The 26,292-nt window shown below is 45.6% G+C and overlaps 1 protein-coding gene and 1 long non-coding RNA gene across 20 annotated transcripts in view; one reads left to right on the plus strand and one right to left on the minus strand.

Annotated features, from left to right (window-relative positions):
- Window positions 1-26,292, minus strand: part of ZNF618 (zinc finger protein 618) — a 178,627-nt gene that overhangs the window by 39,164 nt on the left and 113,171 nt on the right. For 16 of the 18 annotated variants that reach the window (XM_068657140.1, XM_068657153.1, XM_068657152.1 and 13 more), the window contains 4 exons: window positions 7,094-7,183; window positions 5,655-5,690; window positions 4,871-4,948; window positions 3,753-3,842 (listed from right to left, as the gene is read on the minus strand). In XM_068657140.1, the coding sequence (XP_068513241.1) occupies window positions 3,753-3,842; window positions 4,871-4,948; window positions 5,655-5,690; window positions 7,094-7,183 (294 nt within the window). The remainder of the gene's footprint in view (window positions 1-3,752; window positions 3,843-4,870; window positions 4,949-5,654; window positions 5,691-7,093; window positions 7,184-26,292) is intronic. The other 2 variants (XM_068657143.1, XM_068657139.1) reach the window with 1 other exon arrangement.
- Window positions 12,003-24,921, plus strand: LOC137842745 (uncharacterized). 2 transcript variants are annotated; one of them, XR_011089199.1, is made up of 3 exons: window positions 12,003-12,763; window positions 20,050-20,231; window positions 22,144-24,921. It is a non-coding gene; the product is annotated as an uncharacterized lncRNA (long non-coding RNA). The 2 variants fall into 2 exon arrangements; XR_011089198.1 differs by lacking the exon at window positions 12,003-12,763 and adding an exon at window positions 18,075-19,303.

Below are 26,292 nucleotides of genomic sequence, written 5' to 3' on the forward strand. Positions count from 1 at the left end.
AGCCAGAACCCATCCTATGGCCTCCAAAAGGTGAACAGGGCAGGCAAGAGATGGAAGCCAGGTTCAATCAGGAGTCCAGATCATCAGGCAAGTTGTTGGTGATGAGGCATGTCTGTGGTCAAGCTGACAAGTCAATTCACAGGTCAGAGGCAGGATCAGGTCTGATGAGGATAATCAGGGTTAGCCACAGCCCAGCAAAGCTCGAGGAGGTCCAAAGTGATGCGACAGGGTTGAGGTCAAGCTGAGAGGTCTACAGGCCAGGGTCCAGACCTACATGTCTACAACTGAGCTGTAGACTGATATCACATAGTGTTGCACAGAGACTCAAAACAGCTGAGCTGACACAGGGGTTTTGTGTGTGGGTGGAGGCCCCATGTGAGGCTAGCCAGGGCCACCCAGATTTATTAGTGCACTCAGGGCCCTAACATCACTTCAGATTTCCATCCTGGAAGCAATGGATGTGGATAGCTGTGTGGATATTAGAGCTCTCACCACACGCTTCCATGACTGGAGTCTGTTGCCATACCTGCAGTTACCAGAAGAGTGCACACTCCTGAGCCTGGACTTAGCAAGCTAAAACAGTCTCAGTGGCTTTTCTAAACAGCCCACGTCCCAAAGGCACTAGGTTTTCTCTGCATCCACAATAGCACAGCCACCTGCAAATGTTCCAAATTACAGAGCAGATAGAGCCGTGAGAGGACAGAAAGAAATCTCTGAGCCCTCCCTCATGTGCACCTCCATTCAGAGACATTTCTAAACCAGTGACAACGAACATGCCTACAATCCATTTCCACAATCCTTTTTTTTTAAAAAAAAAAAACACTCTTCCTAGAGTGAATAGACCTCTTGGCTGATAGAAACATGGTAAGAATCAGTATTTTAGAAAAGTAATAACCCAGTTCTAGGCAGAGGAAAAAGCTCTTTCTCCTCACTAACAAAAGGGGAGTTCTGAAGGAGTTATTTGGCATTAACAATTCCAGGGAACCCCACAGCATAGCACTTTTACAGACAGTAGGTATCCAGTAGCACTGACCAAAAATTATCCTGGAAGGCCCCAGGGACCCTGCAGGATATAAGTCCTTGTTTTAGCCTCGTTTCAATAACTTTTAATCCATTATCACAGAAAACCAGAAAGACAGGCTCCGGAAGGGAAGCTTGCACTCAGGCAGAGAGACCCAGAAATCTGGACTGGTAATGCTGAAGTGTGTTCCTTACCCCAATAAGGCTAATTTTTCAGCATTTGCCATATAACCACAAGAACAAGGCCAGGGTAAAGACAGAGTCTCATTCTTACTTCCTCTGGTTGCTAGGGGATGAGAAAAGCCAGTTGTGCACTGCATCAAAAGTCAGGTGTTTGCAGCTACCTCACAGGACCTTGGTTTAAATGAAGAGCAGAGTCTGAACATAGCAAATTGGGAGGATGTACTGGCCAGCCTGCCTTGGGAGCTTAATCACATCCCGTAAGTTCATCAGGGATTGCAGTTTGTCACTGTAAATCATAAAGCTTACTGGTCATGGCAACTAGGAGAGGAAAAAAAAAATGTAAAAAAAAAAAAGTTTGTAAGGAGGGTTTAAACCTTATGACAGTATTATCCTGATCTGACCTCACGTGTCCTCATAGTTAAAAGATAATTGCTGAAAGGACTGGACTTGCTCCCTCAGTGACTGCTGGTTCTAGTTGTTGGTAGGAACAGCTTCTTTCTCCTTTGCAAGGGCTACTGCAGAAACCATGGTGCAAAAATGGCTTCAATCTCAGCATGCAAAACAATGTGCCACCTCCTCCAAAACTGGTGACCACTGGAAAAAACATAGCTTCCTGCTTGGCAAATCCCTGCCTAACACAGGGGAACTCCTGACCCTTTAGGGTTCAGGCTTATCTCAGCAGCTCTCCTGGCACTTGGTGAAATGTCTTTCTGACTTCTCCCACATTGCAGTTTCAGACTGTTCTGGCTTCTAGCAGCCAAAAAGCGTACATCAGGCCCACAGCACTAGCCCTAACCCTCATGCTGAGCAGATGATCCCTACAGCTGCACTTTGCTCAGGAAGAAGGGCAGTATCCACATGGACCGTCTGTATCTGCAGTCATACCTGCAGGGCCCACTTCAGGCGAATTCCTCTCAAAGAACAGTTGTGTTTTTCCTTTATGCTGGATAGGCTGGACTGGAACCAGCAGCTGCAGACTATTATTACAGATGGCTGGGAGGGTGGAGAGATATCCTTAGTGATAAATCCCCTTCAAATGGGATGTGCTGAGAAGATAAGAATCTGTTCTTGTTGAGCAGAGATTTGATGAACACTCATCACAGCACACTGCTCCTTAGCTATACAACTACTAAGTTTCTTTGATTATCTGTACAGGGGTGGACTAAAGACATCAAAGCCTCAGTGTCTATAGGCCCCTCTATACTCATAGATCAATCAACTACTGATCACCTCCAGCAGCTTTTCTGAGGACCTGAAAACACCTGAGTTTAGACTCCTGTCTCCTCTGGGAAGTGGAGTTTGAGTGTGTAGAAATGTTTAGGAATAACTGTTAACATGTGCAACCGTAAGTTAGTTCCCTTGAGCAGATGGGAGATAAGCAGATTGACTATGTGAGGGTGGTGGCAGAGATATTCTAGGCCCCACACCTTCTACCATCATCCTGGTACATCTCCATGCCCCAGGGAACCTGGATGGGAGCTGTCAAGAGCCATCAAGCCTTGACCTACCTTCTAAGTGATCATCTGGTGGACTACGTTCCCATTTTTTTTCTACGTATGTCTAAAACTAAAGCTGCCTCATTAGAATAACTCTAAAGTCTAACTTAAGCTCAATTTGGTGAGGAAGGAGTATGCACTCCCTCTGCTGGCTGTGAATGAGCAGCTAACAAAACCAACTTTAATGAACTCAGCTCATCCATCCCCATCATCAGCCAAAATGCTGGCAGCTGGACAAATGTGGGCAAAAGAGCAACCATGCTGGCTCACAGAATTAAAATTGCAATGTGGCACAGGGCGATGCTATGAAAGACGCATGAAGTTCAGGAGCAAAGAACTTCCCTGCATTCTTTTAAAGCATCCCAAACCAGCACATAGCAAGAATTTCTCTCAATTGTTTCACTAGACTTTTGCACTGAATTACACTTAATTGCTCATTACAACCTCCCCTTTGTCTGGGGAGTGCAGATCGTAGTGTCCCTCCAGAGTGCAGATCGTAGTGTCGTGTAGTATGCTGAGAACTGCCTTTTCCCGAGCTCCCTGAAATAAATATTTTATTGCCTGTGATTTAGTAGTAAGCTGCCAAGGTAATTTACATGATTTTGAATACCAGTTTGAACTCGCTGTCTGCAATAGTTTCTCAGAAGCTCAAAAGAAAGATGCTCCCCCCCCAGCATGTACTCATTTATTTAGGGGAGGCTAGAAAAGTTTGTGCATCACTTTTTTATATATACTTTAGGTACTGGAACTTTCAGTTAAACAACAAAATAATGCATCAAACCCCCACGGAACACATAAGAAATTGCATGGGCTTTGGTAAAAGTTCAGTGACTTTACAGACCTAACAGTAACAGTGCCCCTCTAAGAGAAGATTTCAGCTCAGCTTTGCAGTGGTCTGGTCAGCACATGATTTGTGGCCTGCCAGCTGCAATCCCACAGGGTCCAGTGGAAGGATCCACAAGAATGATACCCTCTCCTGCAGCCCTTATCATTTATCACCAACCACTGTAAATCACAGTCTGTAATAAAATAGATCTCCAGCAGGATACTCACTAATAGGTGCATGCAGCGCCACATGTTCTTGGTATGGAGTGTAGTATTTGTACTGCTTGCCACAGAATTCACAGGTGTAATTGCCAGTTTCTGTGAAGAATTTAAATAAATAAGCATTAAATAAAATTAGAAAAGAGTGCAGCATCCTCTCACAAAATCACTGACTTCCTGACTCTTCACACTGAAACCAGGGCCAGGTGACAAAACACACTAGAGCATTTTCCTCATGTACTAGGAACTTATCTGTCCTATAATTCACACATCCCTTTCCCCCAAAAAGGCAACAGTTAAAGCCAGTGCTTAGACTGATGGACCAGCTCCAGTAGAACTGAACAAGCTGCAAGAGATTATCCGAAATTGCAGCAGGTAAGTGTGCAAAACAAAAGAGAATCCATTTCTGAAGTCTAAACTACAGACAACACATTTTTGTCTTCTGGTCACAGACAGTTTGTGATGAATGGACATGGCAGGGATAGTCAAATCAAGGAACAGAATTGTCAAGTTTAAGTCTTAATTACAGAATATATATTGGAATTGTTGATTCGTCTTCAGGAGGATGAGCTTTTCTTTGCCAATCCATGTTTTGGGGGTACCTGAAATAATGAGGTGGTGTACCCATGCACTGACACCTCCTGTTCCTGCCAGTGCTGGGGAAGAACAGAACTGATACGAAGCCGCAAGCCAAGGTAAAATCCAGGGTTACTCAATTGTTTCCAAAATTTATCGGGCAAAACCTGGTCCTCTGATCTCTTTGGTTTCACCCTGATCTGTTTGAAGAACCCACCACAGAGGCAGTGTGCACACAATCACCTGTCAACGCTGCCAGTATACCCTAACACCCTCTCTAATCACTGCCAGTTTGCTTTTATCCTCAACTTCTTTCCTCTTTTCTCAGCAGAGATCTTGAACAGAAAACATCACAAGGCTGCATTTCTCAGGGCCAGGGCTGGTGATGGTTGGTGTTCGTTTGAACCTAAATGTATCTTTTAGAACTCCTAGGGTCCCAAAATCTATGCATAAGGCACTGCATTCTGGTTTTACTAGACGAACTCCACCTAGTGCCACATTTGAAACCATTGTGCTGCCTCTTATATTTGAATCTCTAAAATAAGTCATACTTGGACCAATCTTCTGGAAGGGTTCCGGCTCCTCCTCCTTTACTTCATCTGCTGCTATGACGGCCTGGTCATAGGGGTCTGCAAGAGAACAGAACCAGCAAGAGAGCTGACAACACCCTCAGGTTTTCCTTCTACAGCTGCATAGGCACTGAATGCTCCTGCATCTGTAATGACATTTCAATCTGTAACAAGATTTCAAGACATGAATTCCAAACCCAATGACCCCTCTGTCTGACTTGTCCCTCCTCCACCTCAGGTGCCCCAGTCAAATATTAACCCCCTTTCCAGCCCGGTAATTCAAAGCCTGATTTATATTTCCTGATTTTCTTCCAGTGCATCTCCCATCTAATGATGTTTTGATGTCTGAAAGTGGCCACAGTGATGCAGTCTGCGAGCAAGTCAGCTACCAAACACTGACCAGTGAATTCCTACCATCTAACACCACAGCTCGAAGCAAATCAGAACCCAACCCATTTTATCAAATAATGTAATCTATGCCTTGAACAATTCACTAAATCACCAGAGACATGAAACACCTGTTTCTTTGATTTTTTCAGAAGCCTGATCAATTGTACATACAACAAAAGCCTGGTATCTACTAGGGCTGGGCATTAACCTACTGGCTGTACACACCAGGTGAGGCAGAGAGGATGCTCCTCTGCCACTGCAATCAGTGAAAAAAATCGTTTGACTCTTACAAGTGTAGAATCGGACCTGCTGTACCTGAATTACTGAATGCTTGAAAAAGTTTGTGAAATAAAGCACACGAAGGATCACAGCTTACCTGCCCGGTTTTCTGGGGCACCTTCCACACTAAAAACTAACACAGAATAGAAGAAGGAGGGGAAGAAACAAAACAGAAATTAAATCCTTAAATGGCCTTGTTTTCCTCCTGTATTTCACGTACCGCTTTAGCATATTTCAGCCCCACAGAATACACCAGGCTTTGTGCCCCAGTCCCTCCTCTTACCAGCATCCACGCAGGAACTATGAGCATGCCCAGCCCTAAAACACAGAGATTCTCAAGGCCTTTGCTCTGACACAGACTCAGCCCCATGTGAAGCTCAGGTGCACACCTGCTTCACGTTTGTTTGCTGAGACACTACCACCCCCTCGGTGGAACCATGATGAACAGTGTCTTTGCAAAAGACAAGTGGAAGCCATTTCCAAAGCTGTCTCATAAGCTGAGGTAGCACTCCCTGAACCATAGCTATGAAGACACACTTCTGACAGGAGCAGACACGTCCATCTCACAGTGACTTTTAGCCCCACTAATTTAATTTTAGGTCTCTGCACAAGAACAATAGTCTGTCGTGGTGTACTGCAAGAGAACACTGGCTCTTAGAGCACATTTAGATGTCCACATGTTCCACTGAAAAACAGCAAAACATTTACTGTGAAAATCCACTTGGTTTTCTGAGATGCTCCAGCTAGCCAGAACTTTCTGCTTCCCAAGCAGTCTCTACCTAAAAATCTGCCAGGCCTTCCTCCTCAGCCAGGTGAGAAGCAACACCGACATGCTCACAGCATGTGCAGTAAGGGTTTGGAGTAGGTGTGGGCTCCAAGTTAAGGAGCTTTAAATGACCTGTAAGTATAGGCAGCCAAGCCAAAGACAGTATGTTGTTGCTTCTATTCCCCCCAGTATAGAAAAAAGAAACACACTGCTTCTAGAGGAGGATGTCTGCTTCTGTCTAAGCGTCACCCGCATAGACCACATCTACATTCACAAAGGAAAAATTAGCCTGACAACTGTATCTCTTCACTACCACAGTAATTAACAAGAATGAAACAACATTTCTCAACTCTGAAACGTGGTTTCTCACAGAAGGGCATGTTAGGAACAAACATGTGAAGTCAGAAACCAAAAAGCAACCAATTCTTGCCTAGGCAGTGGCCAGACGGACAATTTACCTTGAGGCACTCTGCTCTAGCATATCCATCTTAACCACAAGCCTTAATACAGAAGGGAGGACTGCAAGGACCGCAGGTCCCAGCAGAGGGTGTTGTTTTGATGCATGCAAAGAGAAGCAAGCCCAGCAGACTTCTCCCTGCAGTGCCTGCAGACTGTGCCTCCCCTGACAAAGGCGAGCGAGGAATGCTGCGACATGTCCTGCACATCATGGGCCACATGATCCTGCAGGACCACTTTTTGCCTTCCCCAGGGCAACACAGCAACCACTTCTCATTTTAGTTTAGGTGTCTAAATGTCAAAATAGTACTCACCATCCACGGCATGCAGGTCTCTGTGCTCTTGGAAGCAGCTATAATATTTATATTTTTTCCCGCAAATGTCACACGTGTACCTAAAGTTGTCTGTAGGAATAAGAAAACAGGCCACTTTAGAAACCTTGAAGTAAAAAGCAAGCACTCCAGAGTACACTGCTCAGCCAGAAACCCCCATGCAGTCCCAATGATCCCACACACCACGCTGAATCTCTCAGGCACGCAGATAGGCACTGCCTCGCATTGACCCCCCGTGCTACGGAGCTAATCCTAAGGTATCCTGCTTTTTGGTTCAGTCAGGCAGCTCTGCTCTCCAGTAAAGCCTCCATCAGAGCTCTCAGCAGGCCCTGCTGAAATCTCCTTTGGAAGTTAAGGACTACAGTGCTGGTCAGGGTGGAGACGAAACGGAAGAATTTAACACGGAGTCAAGGTATGCGCTGTTAGAAGCCAAAGACATAACACGCCCCCTAAAACAAGGACTGGAAATATGTGCATCTCCTGTCCACGCCTGGTGCTCGCTGCTGCTGCTGACTGACTGCTACCTGCACCCAGAATCCCGTATGGGCACATGAGAACAAACGAATCCAAAGAGAACCAGCAATTCAAAGCACAAAGGACATCTGCCAACGACAGGACCGACACAGCCTGGTACCGTATGTATCAGTACCCTCGGCCCTCTCCCTTCAGCCCACAAACAGCCCCCCTTCACCACAGCTGTGTTCCTATCTTTTCATCCCCCACTGATACATGCCACTGGCGCCCTCAAAACACCAGCTCCCTCCCGTGTCTATCCTGCTCAGGTGCCCACCCAGTGCTCCCTGCGTGTCCCTTTGTCAGCAGGGAGACCCCCTGGCTCTCCATCCTGGGGGGTCCCCCTGGGGGTCTCTCCTCCAGCGGGATGCCTACGGCCACCGCTCGCAGAGGAACACGCTGCAGTTTGAGGCTTGCAGCCTTCAGTCAGAATTGCCTGGGATCACCATAGGGATGGACTGACAGACAGACAAACATCTGCACAAACCCTGTCCCCTTCACAGATCAGACTAAGAACTGAAAACGGCTTCAGAAGGGGAGTTTTATTTTCCCCGCTGCTACAGCAGCGCTCTCTCAACTGCTCCAGGAGCGGACGCAGCGAGTTTTGCATTCAGGCACCCTGCTTCGGAGTCCTGCTGCACCTGTTGAGCTGGGGCAGTCATCTTTCAGCAGGCCCACTGGGAAACATCGGGAAAATGCCACTGGCACAGCTCAGATTTTACAGAACAGGAGGACAACCAGAGGTGGAAAGGCCCCTGTGTATGCTCAGCTCTCTGTCGGTCTGTGGCTGGCCCCATCTGGGTGGGGAGGGGAAGTCAGGTGGGTGCAAAAAGCTCGGGATGCTTGTGAATCTGCTTTGCTCTGACTGGGGACAATGAAAGCCTTTGACCCAGATGTTGCACCTGTGTAAGGAAAATCTGAGTAGGGGTGCTGAGCACATCCTTGCTGGTCAGCTCGGTGAGGTTTTCCAGCTCCTGGTATCGGGCATCCACCTGCATCCAGCAGCAGTGACCCCACCGAGACGTGCAGCGCTGTGTTTGCAGCCAGCCACAGCTGATGGCTTGCGTGCCTGTTGTGTGCCACTGGCCCACTACAAAGTAGAACGTATCAGCCCGTGTAGCCAGAAAGGATCTTAAAAGTAATGTATTTTACTTCACACCAGGAGCAAATGAGGACTGCACACAGCAGCTGTTGTGCCTCCACAGACGAGCTGCCACTCCGTGAGCTCCCCTGCCGCAGCTCAGTTGTTTGCAGCCATGTGTGCATACAATTAGCAAAGTTAAGGCATTGTTTGTTTTCACCTCCTCCATGCTGCATTCAAATGCACCAGAGTGTGCACATTAAGTAATCTTTTATTTTACTTGTCCATATTTTTATTTACAACAAATAAATATTTAAAGCTGAGATGCAATGGTACTGTCTGATCACTCGGGTTCATCACTGCAGTCCATCAGCCCTTAAGGTTTCAACACTAAATGAAGCATTATTTCCACCCCTTTATTCTGCTTGGCAAAATAAAACTAGGAGCTACTGTGATGTGTAAGAGAAAAACGTTCAGTATAATAGGTGTTAAATAGCTGGGCATTGTAACTTTACATCTACTGCCAAAAATATTCGTATCTTAATTAGAGCACAGCAATACTAAGCTAGACATAAGAGATTTTAAAGAGTTCAGGCTGAATAAGTGAGACAGAGCCCAGGCACATAAACTAAGATGAAAAAGATCCTCTGCTTCAGAGTGCACTGCTTAAGGAAGAGGAGGAGGAGAAGCAAAACATGAGAACATTCAAATAATAAAAGCACTGGTGGGTCACTGCAAAAATATGCATATCTAACAGCGGTTCATAAATAATCTTATGCAATCTCCTTCTGTAGTCGTACAATGGTGCAGAGGGTCTCAATCTACCTGGGACCCCGTTCAACAACAAAGGGAATCTAACGATTCCTAGTGAGTGTATCTGTGTATCTGCTGCGGAAAAAAAAAAAATCAGTCAATTATCAGCAAATAAAATTCGTAACGAGTCATCAGTAATCAGTCTCACCACGCATCCCAAAGACAAGAAACCAACCTCTTTTCTGAAGTGTAATGAGCCTTGTAGTCGATGAACTGAGGACTAATTCTTCAAAGGAGTAACAAATGCCAAGCACTTTCAATATCTCCATTTGGAAGAAGAAAACTATTACAGCCTTAGTTTGGAAGCAAAGTGCTCAGTAAATAAGGACACTTGTTAGAATAAAACTGAAAGCGAGGCACACCACGGCACTAGGGTATCATCTCACACTCACGCAGGCACAGCTAGTTATAGTTTCTGTAACTTGGGAAGGACTGCGGGGATTGTGCTGATAATGGCTGGGACTTGAAGGGGTGACCATGTGCTAGGTATGACCACTGCCTTTCCTAGGCAGTGTGGGGAACATAGAAACACACACCAAGTATAATGGTGCAGTCCAGGAGAAAAGGGGTTAGCTTGTTTTGTTAGGAAACTGTTTTCCCTAAGGAGGAACAACCTTTAGGGATTATTTTGAAAAAAATCATTATGAGAAGAATTTGTTCCAGCTGGTATTGGTACTAATCTCTTCCTCTCCGCTTTGAAGGAGATAACACCCAGCAAACAGTGCCAAGTCTCAGACATGAGGAGGTTTACAGAGAATTCAGAAAGTATCAGTAGAGTGCCAATGTGTAGCTAAGCTTTCCCCTCTCTGAGCAGCGGTCACTCTTGCAGGGCTGCACCAAAGCACCAGACTTCGTACCCAATAGAGCTGTCTGCTGACATCTGTCAGGCACTTCCAGTGCTCTTCCCAGCCGCAGCAGCTCTTGGGAAAAAAGGCAAAGCAACAGCCATGTTACAATGCAGTTCCTCAGATATGAAACACTGGCATACTGAGATGGCAAACAGGCCATCATTTTTCAAGTACCAAAAAAAAAAAAAACACAATTCTGTGGGACATGAAGGCATTTTTGACCATTTTGCTTGCAAGTGAACCTCCCGTACAGGACAGGGAATGTGCTGCTCTTCTCTGCCTGTCTCCAGGGGCTGCTGCCTGCTGGCTCCAGCCAAGTTGTTGCGTGGCCTGTGTTCAGTGATGACTTGTAGCTCCTGAAATACTGAAATACCCCATCGTAGGGAGGATCAGTCAGGTCATCTTTCTTCCCAAACGTAGAATCGAATATTTTGAGATTTTTAGTTGTTTTGGTTCAGATATCCAGCAGAGAAGAAAATACACATCTCATTTTGGCAGGAAAGAGGGAGGGCAGAGCACGTGTGCCCAACAGTGGCAGGCGAAAGAACCAGGATTCATTGCTCAGGGCACTTGGCCCAGAGCCTCTGGATTTTGCTCTAGAAACCCAAGAAGGGAACAATAGCAATCAAACTTGCTGAAAGGTCAGGACTTCTGTATCTCGAGCTAAAAATACAGATAATTAACCCGCCCTCGTAAGTGCAGGAATCTCAGACCACACAAATTGCACACAAATTCAAGTTTCCACTGGGCTGACAGAGCTCTGCACAGCATCACAGAAACCCAGATTGGAAACAACTACATATATCATCCAGATGACATCCCTGCAAGGATGAGATCACATCCCATTGAGCATCCAGAATAACGGGGTCTCCATACAACATGCTGCAGGAGCTACTTAGGGACTTCTCAAGGGAAACAACAAGTTTTGCCTGTCACAGAACTCACAGTCACATTTTAAATTGAAGAAGCCACAAAAGCTACATGATACAGGAGCTCTCACAGCAGTCAGACACTTTGTAGATACTCTTGAAACCAAAGTGATTCCACTCTTACCAAGCACTGCAGAGCTAGCTGTTTATTAGGAACAGACTCCAAATGCAGAAGAGCAAAACTGCTGAATATAAATTAGTAAATTGCAAGAGCCTACTGAATTACCCCTAAAACCCAGCAGTGTTCCAAGCTCATGTCAACAAAAAAGCAGCAAAATCAGAAAGGAGAAGAGGACAGTCTAGACAGTGCATTATGTGTCCTGCTCCTTGACTTTGTGGTACCAGGAGGTCTGAGAACAGCCAAGGAAGCACCAATCTCCAGAATTCCACGTCCCTGGCTCACCTCAGGAAACAAGGTTTCCCAAGCAGTTCATAAAGTCCATCATTGACAGGGAAGGGTGGCTGGATTTCTCACAGCTATGCCTGCTGCAATAGGTTTATTTGCCCTCTCTCTGTCTGAGGCTGTGATACTTCTTTTTTTCTCCAGTCTCTGCTGGCAGATGCTGGACTCCTGAAACATCCTGCTCGTGATAAACACAGCGGGCTGGAGATGGCGAGTGGCTGGTCAGAGTACCTGACAAAAGCACCATCTTGTGAGAAACAAAGTTGTGTTTTTGCAGTAGAGAATTACTTTACTGTATTCCAAGTCAGTTTTGTAGTCATAATAAGGAGAAATGCTGGCAGGAAGACAAAGATGCACAAAGCGGACAGTAGAAGGCCTCACTGCTCCAAAATAAGGTAGAAGCTTGAGAAAAACAGGATGAGCAGCATGAGAACAGTACAACAAAGATCACAAGTTCTCAAAATATAAGAAAGGAGAAATTAAAGGGTTGAAAAAAAGAAAAATTGTACATATATGGTATAGAGGAGTGTCGAGTAGCTTGTGAACCTGTAGTTGTAGGATAACCAGGCACAACCCAGAATAATCCCACAGTAGTACTCGGCCAACGAGGAAACAGGGGAGGTGATCAGGTGTTGGGTAATAGGGAATAAAAGGTTAGGATTTGTTTACTAAAATGCGCTCCTGATTGACAGGATGCCTGCCATTGCAATTGCAAACAAAATGGCTTCTCAGAAGATCCTGTCTGAAGAAAATTATTTGAGATGTTTCTCACAATTTGGGGGCTCATCCAGGATCTTGTTTCCTGCCGAAGATTTCTTGCCACCACAGAGAGGAAGGTGAACCCCACTGATTTCAGCAGTCCCGTCATGGGTGGTGGGTTGTCTCGGTACAGCCGGCAAAGGACCGAGACTGTTAATTTGAAGACAGGTTCTGCGAAGCTCTGGGGAGAAGGGAGACCAGCACAAACATACACAGACACATCCTCCATAGAGTCCAGCCCGGCTCAGGAACAGGCACTGGGATTACTGCTGATAACCTGGACCAGGAAGCCGTGCAAGGACCAAGGTAAGGGAAATTTTACCGTATCTTGCCTCGGGTTTGGGTGGGGGAAACTCTGGTGTGAATGAGTGTGAGTGTGAATGAGACACACTTTTAGTGCGGAGTGAATGTGAAGTCCTGATCCGCGAGGCTCGGTGGTCCTGCGAGGGGACGAACAAAGTCCCTCCAGCTGGAGAGGGATGAAGTGAAAGACAGAGGAGAGGAGTGAAAGAGAGTCTTGGGGAGTTTCGGCCCTTAGGTGTACGGTACCCCGAGCATGGTGAGGTGAAGTGCTCAGCAGTACACCCCACCTCTGTCCTAATCCTAGCTGAAGGCGTGTGGTACCCTGCGGGTGGTAAAGTCCACAGCAGCACGTCAGAAATTGCTGGGGATTAAATTAAGGGTTCCAAGAGTCAGCAGGGTGGGGCTGGAGACACTGGGATTGTGCCTAAAGATAGCCCTTTGGAGAGAATGATAAGGATTTGGAAAAACAACCCAAAAATTAGGGAAAAAGATTTTAAAATATATATAATTTAAAAAAAAAATGGTTTGATATTGTGTAATTGTCTGGCCTAATAATATAATAAAAGGAACTTCAGTATTTTGGCCAAAATAGGGGTTTGATGAAAATTCAGGCTTGAAATTTATATGTAAACAATAAGGTTCTGTTTTCGGAGGAGGAATCAAGTTATGCTCCCTATAATCCTAATACTGCACCAGAGGCAGCGGCAGGTGCTCCGGGAAGGGAGACAGGGACTGCAGTTGATGCTGTCCCTGGAGAAGTCGTTCTGGGGAGTGCAGAGCGGCAGGAGTGGAGGCCGGGGGGTCCCAATGGGGCCTCAGGGCTGTGCAGGGCCAATGCGGGGCCAGTGCCAGTCCCCCCTTACCAGCAGAGAGGTTGGGAGTTTTAAGAAGAAAATGGAAATCATTAACCGAGGCCCTAGCAGAACAGTCAAATCCGTTTCTAAGGCCTAATTTGTGTTCCTGGGGGGTGAAATGTCATTCTTGAGTATGTTATTCACTGGAGAAGAATGTTTAGGAGGGGAATGATTTGGCAGGTAGCTATGCAAGAATGGTAAAGAACTAACACCCCCCCCACAGACCAAGAGTAATTCCGATAGAGCAGAAATATCTGCTTATCTAACAGCAATAGTAACAACCCACAACATAGAAATCATATGAGAGACTTGGGGTCAGAATTAGAAAGTACTCGGGGATGAATCCTGAGGACCCAGTAGCCCAAGGGCTCTGTAAAGTTCATTTTGTGATTAAAACCTGGCCAGATATACAGAAAAAGCTCCAGAAAGTGGGAGGATGAAGTGAACAGTGCAGGTAGTACGAAGGTGTATGCCAGGAGGGGAGATGAGAAGGAAAAGCAGAGAGTGAAACAAATGGTATTCACAGCGTACCGGGTAGTGAGGCAGAGGGGGAGATAGTGGGACTTTTGGGAGGAGCTGGGCCCAGGATGGAAAGGAGAGGAAGAGAGATGAAGGAATGGCAGACAAGGAAAGCTACCTGTGTTGCAGCCTAAATCCTAGCAGGTACAGGCTTTGAGAAGATGTTTTAAGTGTGGCCAGGCCGGCCACTTCAAATAGGAGTATCCGGAGTGGAAGAAGGAGGAGAGATTGCTGTTATAAATTTAGAACAGGGGAGACAGAGCTTCTCAGAAAGCTGGTTCCCTGATAAATAAAAAAGTGTACCTCATTGGGGATCACTCCACAGTTATTGTTGCAGGCAAAACAGACTTGGCATAGGAAGATTAATAAAATTTATTACCTATTGCTGATGGGCTGGAGCGGTGAGAAACGAAGAAACAAGATGGGGGCACCTTCCCCCATCCACTCTCTTCCAGCTCTTCCCTGCCCTGAGTGGTGCAGGGGGGCCAGGAGCAGGGTCTGCAGTCAGTCCGTGGTGCTTTGTTTCTCCTGCTCCTTCACGGTCTCTCTGCCCTTCTGCTCTGTTGTGGGGTGCCGACCTTCCTGGGCTGTCCTGTGTGGATTTCTCCACGGGCAGCGAAAAACAGGCTCTTTGGGAGCTGCTCTGGTGTGGGGTCCTTCTCGTGGGGTGCCAGCCTTCCTGGGCTGTTCCTAAATGGGCTGCAGCGTGAAGATCTGCTCCGCTGTGCTACACCGTGGGCTGCGGGGCTGCCTTCCCCACCAGGGGACTCCTTGTGGGCCGCGGGGGGGCTTCGGCTCCGGCACCTGGAGCACCTCTGCACTGGACTCCCCCTCCTCCGCACTGACCTTGGTGTCTGCAGGGAGGTTCCTCACTCCTCACTCTCCCAGCTGCAGTTGTGCAGCAGTTGTTCTTTCCTTTTCTTGGGTGTGCTCTCATAGAGATTTAAACTGCATTGCTCATGGCTTGGCTCTGGGCAGCGGTGGGCCCCTTTGGAGCCAGCTGAATCACAGAATCACAGAATTTTGAGGTTGGAAGAGACCTCAAGATCATCGAGTCCAACCTCTGACCTAACACTAACAGTCCCCACTAAACCATATCCCTAAGCTCTACATCTAAACGTCTTTTGAAGACTTCCAGGGATGGTGACTCCACCACCTCCCTGGGCAGACTGTTCCAATGTCTAACAACCTTTTCTGTAAAGAAGCTCTTCCTAACATCTAACCTAAAACTCCCCTGGTGCAACTTTAGCCCATTCCCCCTCGTCCTGTCACCAGGCACGTGGGAGAACAGGCCAACCCCCACCTTGCTACAGTCTCCTTTAATGTACCTATAGAGAGCAATAAGGTCGCCCCTGAGCCTCCTCTTCTCCAGGCTGAACAAGCCCAGCTCCCTCAGCCGCTCCTCGTAGGACTTGTTCTCCAGGCCCCTCGCCAGCTTCGTCGCCCTTCTCTGGACCCGCTCAAGCACCTCCATGTCCTTCTTGTAGCGAGGGGCCCAAAACTGAACACAGTACTCGAGGTGTGGCCTCACCAGAGCCGAGTACAGGGGTACAATCACTTCCCTAGCCCTGCTGGTCACACTGCTTCTTATACAAGCCAGGATGCTGTTGGCCTTCTTGGCCACCTGAGCACACTGCTGCCTCATATTCAGCCGACTGTCCACCATCACTCCCAGGTCCTTCTCTGCCTGGCAGCTTTCCAACCATTCCTCTCTCAGCCTGTAGCTCTGCTTGGGGTTATTGTGCCACAGGTGCAGGACCTGGCACTTGGCCTTGTTGAACTTCATGCAGTTGACCTCAGCCCATCGGTGCAGCCTATCCAGATCCTCCTGCAGAGCTTTCCTACCCTCGAGCAGATCGACACACGCACCTAACTTGGTGTCATCTGCAAACTTACTGAGGGTGCACTCAATGCCCTTGTCCAGATCATCGATGAAGATATTAAAGAGGACCAGCCCCAGCACCAAACCCTGGGGAACGCCAGTAGTAACCGGCCTCCAACTGGACTTGACTCCATTTACCACGACTCTTTGGGCCCGGCTATCCAGCCAGTTTCTAACCCAACGAAGCGTGCGCCAGTTCAAGCCAAGAGCAGCCAGTTTCTTGAGGAGAATGCTGTGGGAAACAGTGTCAAAAGCCTTGCTGAAGTCAAGGTAGACCACATTCACAGCCTTTTCCTCATCCACCAAGCACGTCACTTTGTCATAGAAGGAGGTCAGGTTCATCAAGCAGGACCTGCCTTTCATAAACCCATGCTGACTGGGCCTGATTGCCTGCTTGCCCTGCAAGTGCCGCGTGATGACCCTCAAGATAATCTGCTCCATGAGCTTCCCTGGCACTGAGGTCAAACTGACAGGCCTATAGTTCCCCAGGTCTACCCTCCGGCCCTTCTTGTAGATGGGCATCACGTTTGCTAGCCGCCAGTCAACTGGGACCTCCCCCGATAGCCAGGACTGCTGATAAATGATGGATAGGGGCTTGGCCAGCTCCTCTGCCAGTTCTCTCAGTACCCTCGGGTGGATCCCATCCGGCCCCATTGACTTGTGCACATCCAAGTGCCGTACCAGGTTGCCAACCATTTCTTCATGGATAGTGAGGGCCACATTCTGCTCCCCATCCCCTTCTGCCAGCTCAGGGTATTGGGTATCCAGAGAACAACCGGTATTGCCGCTAAAACTGAGGCAAAGAAGGCATTAAGCACCTCTGCCTTTTCCTCATCTTTTGTAACAAGGTTTCCCTCCGCATCCAGTAAAGGATGGAGATTCTCCTTAGTCCTCCATTTTGCGTTGATGTATTTGTAAAAAGATTTTTTGTTGTCTTCAACAACAGTAGCCAGATTGAACTCCAGATGAGCTTTGGCCTTTCTATTTTTGTCCCTGCACAGCCTCGTTACCTCCTTGTAGTCCTCCTCAGTGGCCCGCCCTTTTTCCAAAGATTATAAACCCTCTTTTTTCTCCTAAGCTCAAGCTGCAACCCTCTTTTGAGCCAGGCCTGTCTTCTTCCACGCCGGCTCGTCTTTGGGCATGTGGGGACAGACCGCTCCTGCGCCATTAAGATTTCCCTCTTGAAGAGCGCCCAGCCTTCCTGGACTCCTCTGCCCTTCAGAACTGCCTCCCAAGGGACTCTACCAACCAGTGTCCTCAGCAGCACGAAGTCAGCCCTCCAGAAGTCCAATACAACGGTTTTACTGGTCCCCTTCCTGGCCTCGCCAAGAATAGAGAACTCCACCATTTCGTGGTCACTCTGCCCAAGACAGCTCCCGACCACCACATCTCCCACCAGTCCTTCTCTGTTTGTGAAGAGAAGGTCTAGAGGGGCACCACCCCTGGTAGGCTCACTAACCAGCTGCATTAGGAAGCTATCTTCCACACTCTCCAGAAACCTCCTAGACTGCTTTCTCTGGGCTGTGTTGTGCTTCCAGGATATGTCAGGGAAGTTGAAGTCCCCCACGAGAACAAGCGCCGACGATTTCGCAACTTCTGTCAGCTGCCTGTAGAACTCCTCATTGTGTCCTCATCCTGGTTCAGTGGTCTATAACAGAACCCGACCAGGACGCTAGCCTTGTTGGCCTTCCCACTGATCCTAACCCAAAGGGACCCAACCTTGTCATTCCCAGCCTCGAGTTCTACAACTTCGAAAGATTCTCTAATATAGAGAGCCACACCACCACCCCTTCTGTGCCGCCTGTCCCTTCTGAAGAGCTTATAGCCAGGCATTGCAGCATTCCAGTCATGAGACTGGTCCCACCACGTTTCCGTGATGGCAACCAAGTCGTAGCCTGCCTGCTGCACGACCGCTTCCAGCTCCTCCGGTTTGTTACCCATGCTGCATGCATTGGTGTAGATGCACTTCAGCTGGGCCATTGCCTTATCCCCCGGCCTTGCCATTGTTCCCTCTGGCACAGCTCCAACAATCCTTGTTTCAGCCCCATCCCCCTTCTTACCTAGTTTAAAGCCCTCTCAATGAGCCCCGCCAGCTCCTGGCCCAGGATCCGTTTCCCCCTAAAAGCTAGGGACCCGTCTGCAGCCATCAGGCCGGGTGCCAAGTAAAGCGCCCCATGGTCAAAAAATCCAAGATTTCTGTGCTGGCACCAGCCCCTGAGCCACGTGTATATCAGGTGGGCTTTCCGTGCCCTCTCAGTACCCCTCCCTGCCACCGTAGGGATAGATGAAAACACCACCTGTAGATGAAAACACCACCTGTATGCCAAACAGCATCAAACAAACACCACCTGCCCTCGGCTCTGGGCAGCGGTGGGCCCCTTTGGAGCCAGCTGAAACTGTCCCTTATCTAACATGGGGCAGCTGCTGGATTCTTCTCACAGGGGCTACCTCTGCAGCCCCCTCTGCTACCAGAACCTTGTCATGTGAACCCAATACACTGAGGCAGCTAGGTCATTACTGGCCTGTAAAGTGTTAAGACTTAAGTTAACTAATGAAACCCTAAATGTGATGGGGGTAGAAGGGACTGGGATAACAGTGCCACTATTTGGGGACACCAAGCTGAGACTGGGGATAGAATGATCACTGGGCAATTACTGTATGTACCTGAAGCAGGGACTAACTTGTTGGGAAAGGATTTGATAATGAAATTGGGCATTCAAATAAATTGTTAGACTGGAATAACAGTATTATTAACGGGGTACTCTCAGACCCTGAGAGCAAAGATGTATTTGCCTTTGAATGGAAAGACCCTGAAATGGGGCAGAAGCAGCAATACAGATGGACAATTTTACCTCAGGGGTTTACAGGGCCACCAATTTATTTGGGCAAGTTCTAGAACAAATTTTGGAGTAATTCCAACCTCCAAAGAGCGTGTTACTGTTACAATATGTGAATGATCTCTTATTGTTAGGACAGGAGAAAACAGCTGTGAAGGAAGCCACTAACAAGCTATTTGAATTTCTGGGAAAACAGGGCTTGAAAGTATTGGAAAATAAATTAAAATTCATAGAAAAAGAAGTCAAATATTTAGGGCATCTAGTGTCTGAGGGGGAATGAAGAATAAATCCAGAGAGGATTCAGGGAATTGTTGAGCTACCCCTACCCAAAGCCAAAAAGAACTAAAAAGTTTTAAGAGAAAGAGTTTTTTAAGGAATTAGGAGTCACGAAGTCCAAAGGAAAACAGATACTCTCTGATGGGAGAGAAATGCTGAAGAAAGTGCTAATGAGGTAAGTATTAACTGTTTTACATCAAGAGCGTCATTGGGGAATTCAAGCAACATGTGACACTGTGCTATGGAAATATTTATGTGTAGGAATATATGTACTCTAGCTGAACAAGTATGCAGGAGTTGTGTAGTATGTCAAAAAGTAAATAGTAAAATTATCTGCAGTCAGTCCAAAGGGGGTGAGAACCAGGAATTCAACGCTTCCAAAATGTACAGGTAGATTTTACAGAACACCTTAGAGTAGGTAGATTTAAATACTTATTAATCTTAGTAGATCATTTGTCAGGGTGGGTGGAAGCTTTCCCTTCAGTATCTGCTACTGCAAACATAGTAACTGAAGTAATTCTAGAACAAGTAACTCGCAGGTATGGAATTGCTGAAAATATTGACTCTAATCAAAGACATCATTTTATGCCAGAAATATTGCAAGGGCTAATGTGGACTCTACGAATTAAGTGGAAATTTCATACTCCTTGGCATCCTTCCTTTTCTGGAAGGGTGGAGAGGATCAGACAATAAGCAGCAATTGACTAAATTCTGAAAACTCATCTTCCCCAAACAAAGTGCTTACCTTTGGCACTTCTCCAAATTCAAACTGCACCAAGAAAAGATGTGGGAGTTTCACCATATGAAATATTATTTGGACTGCTGTACATGGACAAAAGGAATGAATTACCTCAATTTGAGACAAAAGATGCTTTTCTTAAGAACTATATAATAAGGCTGTCGTCCTCTGTCATCTCTCAGGACTGTTAGCTCAAACCCCACCCTTGGAAGCCCTGATCCATCCATTCCGAAAAGGAGGTTGGGATCTGATGTGAACATGGAGAGAACTTAAACTAAAGCCTGAGTGGTATGGACTGTTCCAAGTGCTCCTGACTACTGAGACGACAGTAAGAACAGCTGAGAAAGGGTGGACTCATACCTGGGTAAAAGCATTAGTTAACCCTGATACCAGAGAGACTGCATTAACAAAGACTTTTAAGGTTTAAACTGCTAAAACTATCTATTGTAAACCTTTAACTTCTCCTTAGAAGAATTCTTAATGAGTAAAAAGGATTGAATTACGCAGAATTGGAGTGTTTCCAGTGAACACTCTCTGGAAGTGGAAGAAAAAGAAAGGAGGGTATTCAATCCCCACCAGAAGAACCCTTATTAGTTTATGATTTTTATTGTTTATCTTAATTATTATTTCTTAATTATTAGAGTGGTGTGTATATATACATAGAAATGATGTATTTTAAGTTTATTTTAGTAATACCTATTCTCAATGGATTAGTGATAAAATGGAGGGAAAAATCAGCATTTCCAATTGATCCAGAACATCTCTTGAGTTCTACCTCAAAATAATTTGCACCCAGATGACTAGAAAGACTGAAGAGGCCTTGTCTCCCATTGCTATTTCCAGCAGCAACTGTGTCTGGATTCTCTAGATTTTTAAAAGTGACAGATCATATACAGTCCCGGGAAGCAACAGATTTTGAAGTTGAGTTCCCTACACATAATCCTGGCTACAACATACTGTGTTATCAAAGGTGCCTTTTAAACAACATTGATAGAAAACTCGGGGAGCAAAATTACTGACCCTGGGTGTGTAAATATCCATGAAACAGGGAATAATCCAGACCATACTGAATATGGTAGTCACGGGAATGATAATATACATAATGCACACCAGATACAACATGAGACTCCTGTAACCAAATGGCCTGTCCTGAATGTCAAGGAGTGGTACTGGCTATGTGGCAATAAATCCAGGAAGGTGTTGCCCCTAGGATGGAAGGGAGCTTGCACCCTGGAGGCAATAATTCCAAATGTAATGATTATTGAAGACCCACAAAGCCAAAGCTCCCTTGAGACCACACGCAGAATTAAGTGGACTACAGGTAATCCTTTAGTAAAATTCTCTAGCTTTTTACAGTTTTGCAAGGTGGTTTTTACCTTGGTTAAGGGTGAGTGAGTTAGAAAAAGCTATTGTAAATATATTGAAGAACAAGAAAATAAGTTTGATAAGTTTGCAAAAATAGTGCTCCAGAATCAAAAATAGTGCTCTAGAATCAAATAGTATTAGATGTATTAATAACCTTATAAGGAGGAGCGTGCACTGTAATTAATACTAGTTGCTGTATATATGTAGATCAAATGGGATGAATTTGACTGATCTCAAAAATATTTGGGGAAAAAAATACAACAAGATCCTACATAGAGTAGCTCATGATGACACTTCCTGGGGATTTAGAAACATTTGTGAGAAACTAATTTCGTGGTTACCTGAATAGAATTAGCTCAAACAACTATTTGTTGGTATTGTGATAACAATGGCATTCTATATCTGTCATCACCTGTGACATCCGAAGAAGAGTATTGCACCTTAATGTTGGAAAAACTCAAGAGTGCGGTATGTGAAGAGGTGCAAAAACAACAACAGGAGTAAGAAAAGAAGACAGGTGAATTGTGAGAAACAAAGTTGTGTTTTTGCAGTAGAGAATTACTTTACTGTATTCCAAGTCAGTTTTGTAGTCATAATAAGGAGAAATGCTAAGTAGATAAGTGGACAGTAGAAGGCCTCACTGCTCCAAAATAAGGTAGAAGCCTGAGAAAAACAGGATGAGCAGCGTGAGAACAGTACAACAAAGATCACGAGTTCTCAAAACATAAGAAAGGAGAAATTAAAGGGTTGAAAAAAAAGAAAAATTGTACGTATATGGTATAGAGAAGTGTCGAGTAGCTTGTGAACCTGTAGTGCTCGGCCAATGAGGAAACAGGGGAGGTGATCAGGTGTTGGGTAATAGGGAATAAAAGGTTAGGATTTGTTTACTAAAATGCGCTCCTGATTGACAGGACACCTGCCATTGCAACTGCGAATAAAATAGCTTCCCAGAAGATCCTGTCTGAAGAAAATTATTTGAGATGTTTCTCACAGTCTTTCCCAGGATGTCTGCCCCACAGAAGGGAACCATGAACAACTGCAGCACTCTTCACTGAGAGCCAAAGCCACTGCAATTGAACTACCTGATGCAAAGAAACAGGAAAGAATGGCGTTTTGAGATACGTGCCACGTGCCTGTCACCAGAAAGCAGCTTTCTGAGCTGTGTCCAGCAAAGGCTACCTGAGGTGCCTGCCCAGAAAAAGACCCGGAGTGCAGCTACTGTGTTCTTACAACACAGCAGGGAGCAGAAACATCTGGCAGCCCCACTTGCTTATGTGACTTCCACCCAGAGAACCACAAAGACAGCTCTGGAGAGAGGCTTCTTCTGCCTTTTAGCAGCCTGAGGGGCACCTGGAAGGAAAGGAACACATTTATGGCTTCCTAAGCTCGCAGAATATTCCCCACACCAATTCAAAGCAATTCCTCTGACCTAGCCCCCACCATCTTCAGGAGCTTCCTTCTAGATGCTGGACTGGCAGCGGGGAGAGGTAAAATGCATGCCTGCAGACACACAGCTTGCTGCCAGCAGACCTCCATCTACTCCTCATTCAAATTGTGCTGCAGCACTGAAGTTATGAGCTTTACACCTGCATTTTACAGCCAAATAGAGTTGCCAGTAAAATCCATGGCAATCTACATCAGAGCTCAACTCAAAGGTGTCTAATGGCAAAATTCCTTGGAAAGGGATCAGGAACAAGCCCAAAGTCAGCAGCAACCCCATAAGGAGATTAAAGTATCCCAAGTTATATTAGTAAGGATTAAATAATAATAACATCCAGAAATTTGGAAAGGACAGAAACCCTCACACAAATGCACAAGCCAGCTCCTAAGTGGGGGTTAGGAAAAAAACTTTCCCTGTGGGCAAACTATTCCAAGATCACTCATTTCATGATCATTTCCTTTTTTCCCACAAACTCTTGGCCTTTGTCAGAATCACAAAAGACATTTAGACATGCACTGGCCCATCCTAGCATGGTGCTTCATGTGCTTCTCAAAGGGTGTCCTAACTCACAAGCCAAGAAAAGGTAATCACAAACCCTGACACAGCCAGGTGAAACCCCTCGAAATAACCAACAGATGGTGCAGGCTGGGAGCTGTGGGCTGGTGAAGGGCTCAACGACAAATGAGAGGGCACAGAGCCACCGGTGTGTGCTCAGGTTCTCGGTGCAGCATTTCAGAGCCCAGAACCGACTCCTACAAGCAGCTGCTGCAAACACACTCAGCAGCTACAGGGCTGGCTTCACCTCACAGTGTTTTACAAGCTGCTTTCAAGCAGGAGGCCACTGAGGTCCACAAATTCTGTGATGCTTTATCCAAACAACGTGTCAGCCAAATGTATCTACACGGTGGAGATTTCAATACAGACCCTCTGGAGCTGGATGTAATCCTTCCAGGTCAGGAAGTGTGATGCCAGACTAGCAGGGGATTCCATACAGTGGAGAATATCCCATATCCGTTTCTGAAAGACAGCCCCCTGTTCATCACAGTCTCATGATCACATACAGGTGGTTGTTGGTTTGCTTTTTTTTTTTTAAACCTTTGGGGGAGGAAAGTGTTCGGGTACTGCTCACTGGATGGTGGAACGGAAAAGACTTCCCAGGAGTCCTCAGGCTGCTACACATCAATGAGTTTCCCTCTTCTACACTTAAAAGTACATTAAATTTGAATCAAAACAGATAGCAAATACCACCAATTTGAAGTGAAAATATTATGGCATTTTGCAATTATGCCCAAAATCAGCACTATGAACAGAATGTTCGGATTCCATGACACACCAGACAATATAATTAATGCCAGCAGATCTGGTTTCATGCTTTTTCATTCTGGTGTCACTTCAGGGGAGTGCTGGATTCTTTTTATTTAAATTGTAACTCAGTGCAAGATAAAGAATGTCGAAAAGAGAGTGTTAATGTTCTCCTAGCAGAATTTTGACAATGAACAGCATCAATTTTGCATAATTAAAAAACAGGTGTACCTGTACATACCTAACCTGTGACGCAGTAAGATTTATTATTTTTTTACATTAAAAGGGATGCTGAATCTCCACAAGTGAAAAACTCAGTTCAGATCACATTATGGAATTTTGCACAAGATATGATATGGGCCATTTTATTTTCAATTCCCCTGAAATCAAAAGGAGTTTAAGGTCTGACTGGGAACATACTCTACTCATCTGCCTCACAACTGTTTAGATTACATGATGCAGCACCAAGAGTTGCATAAAGGAAAACAAATCTCACCTTGACTTTTTCATACACATTTGTGCTTGACCAGAAATTTTGTTTTTACTGATTTCCAGATGGGGATTCATAGGATTCATGCATAGTTTCCAAAGTGGAAAGGAAAAGTGATAGTTAAATGACTGCACAGTACTAAAGAACAAATCCTGGCTTCCTAAACCTTCATAAGGACCAAGATCAAACTAAAATAAAATGGTGTAATAAACTCTCTACAATTGCCTGCTGTAATACAGGCCTCTAACCTTCATGTCAGGTTGAAAGGAGGAAATTTTAAGAAGGTAACCATTGTATTGTTCTGCCTTTCCTGGTTTTAAAGTGAAAATACTGAGAACTGTGGTGAGGTAAGCTGGATTAGTCAACAGTGCAGACCACTGCACTGTTGGATTTTTGTCTTGGCTTAAAAATGTTTGGGGCAGTGTTTTAATAAATTGCAAAAATACTTAAAATATATTTTTTTCTGTGTTATTCAGATAAAACATTGTTGAAATGCCAACATGCAGCTCAACAGACAAAGGTGCAAGCTGAAAGAAGAATTTGGAATAATTAATGGCATTGCTGGTTGTATACCTTTTCCACTGCTAAATTTCAACCTATGTTGAAAGCTGGAAAGGGTGTTGCTTCCTAATGAACACGGGAGGGATGTAATCCTATCTTCAGAAAAGTTCTCCTGGCATTTTCAAGACAGATTGATGGATGAATGGAACAGTTTGGAATTACTAATTTTCTAACCCTTTTTCATTAAAATAAATATATTTTTTCCATCAATTTCACTGCCTAGGAACTGTGTAAGGGATTTCTTGCAAGGTTTTAACGGCCAGATTTCTGTAAACATTGTCTATTTTGTCAGTATCCAGGAAAGCGGAAGAAATTTATTTTTTATGGGTGTATTAGCAATTTTCTGTATAAGATCATGTTTGGAGATTAACAGAAAACTTGAAACCTTCTTTTCTAAAACCTTAGACTAAAGTTACACAAAAAGCAGCTGTTCCTTTCTGGAGCTATGGAACTTGCAGAAACATCACATCCTCCTGTGTGCCATGCTCCAGAGCACACCTTACATGCTTGTAAGGAAAGCCACCCAGCAGGATACCCAAAACGAGACCATCTGAAAGAACCCGTAGCATTGCAGAGTGATGTCAAAGGAGTGAGATCAAATTTACCCTACTAAAAGGCAGGGCCAGGAGCTATACCTACTTCACCCAGCCTCAACAAAGATGTCGGTGCAGCGATGTGAAGGCTCCAAAGCAGCAAGCATTAGTCCTGATCCCCTCCCTGTGCCATTCCTGGCATACAAGGTACTTAGAGGAAGAGATTATGGGAGCAAGACAACAGTAACCTGTGTTACGGTGCCACAGACAGCACTGTGCCTCGCAACAAACACCAGCTCTGGGAGGAGCAGGAGTGACCCCAGCCCATGAGCTGGGAAGAAACACACTCTCGTGAAAGGCAACAACTGCACCACTGCGGGAACACATGCCAGGCTTACAAGTCACAATTTCCTTCCCACTGTAGACAAAGTTCCTTATTATTTTCTTAATGTCCTCCTCCTGCACAGAAATTTATCATTCTTGGTCTCAGCCCATTGGTCATTTAAATTTGAAGATGAACATATTCATCTACTTGTTAGGCAAATGGGAATCTAAAGAGACTTTACCTATTTAAAATGCAAAAGCATTAAAAAATAAAATCCATTTTTATAGCTTTCCCCAAGGAGCAGGAGTATTATTAAATAAGAACATTGGAAAAATTAATCAAAGTTGTAAATGACTAACTGTTCACTTTGGCATGTGTACGTGGGTGTGCACACGCACACACATCTTT

This window comes from Anas acuta, chromosome 20 (genome assembly GCF_963932015.1).
Source record: "Anas acuta chromosome 20, bAnaAcu1.1, whole genome shotgun sequence".
Lineage (NCBI taxonomy): Eukaryota > Metazoa > Chordata > Aves > Anseriformes > Anatidae > Anas > Anas acuta.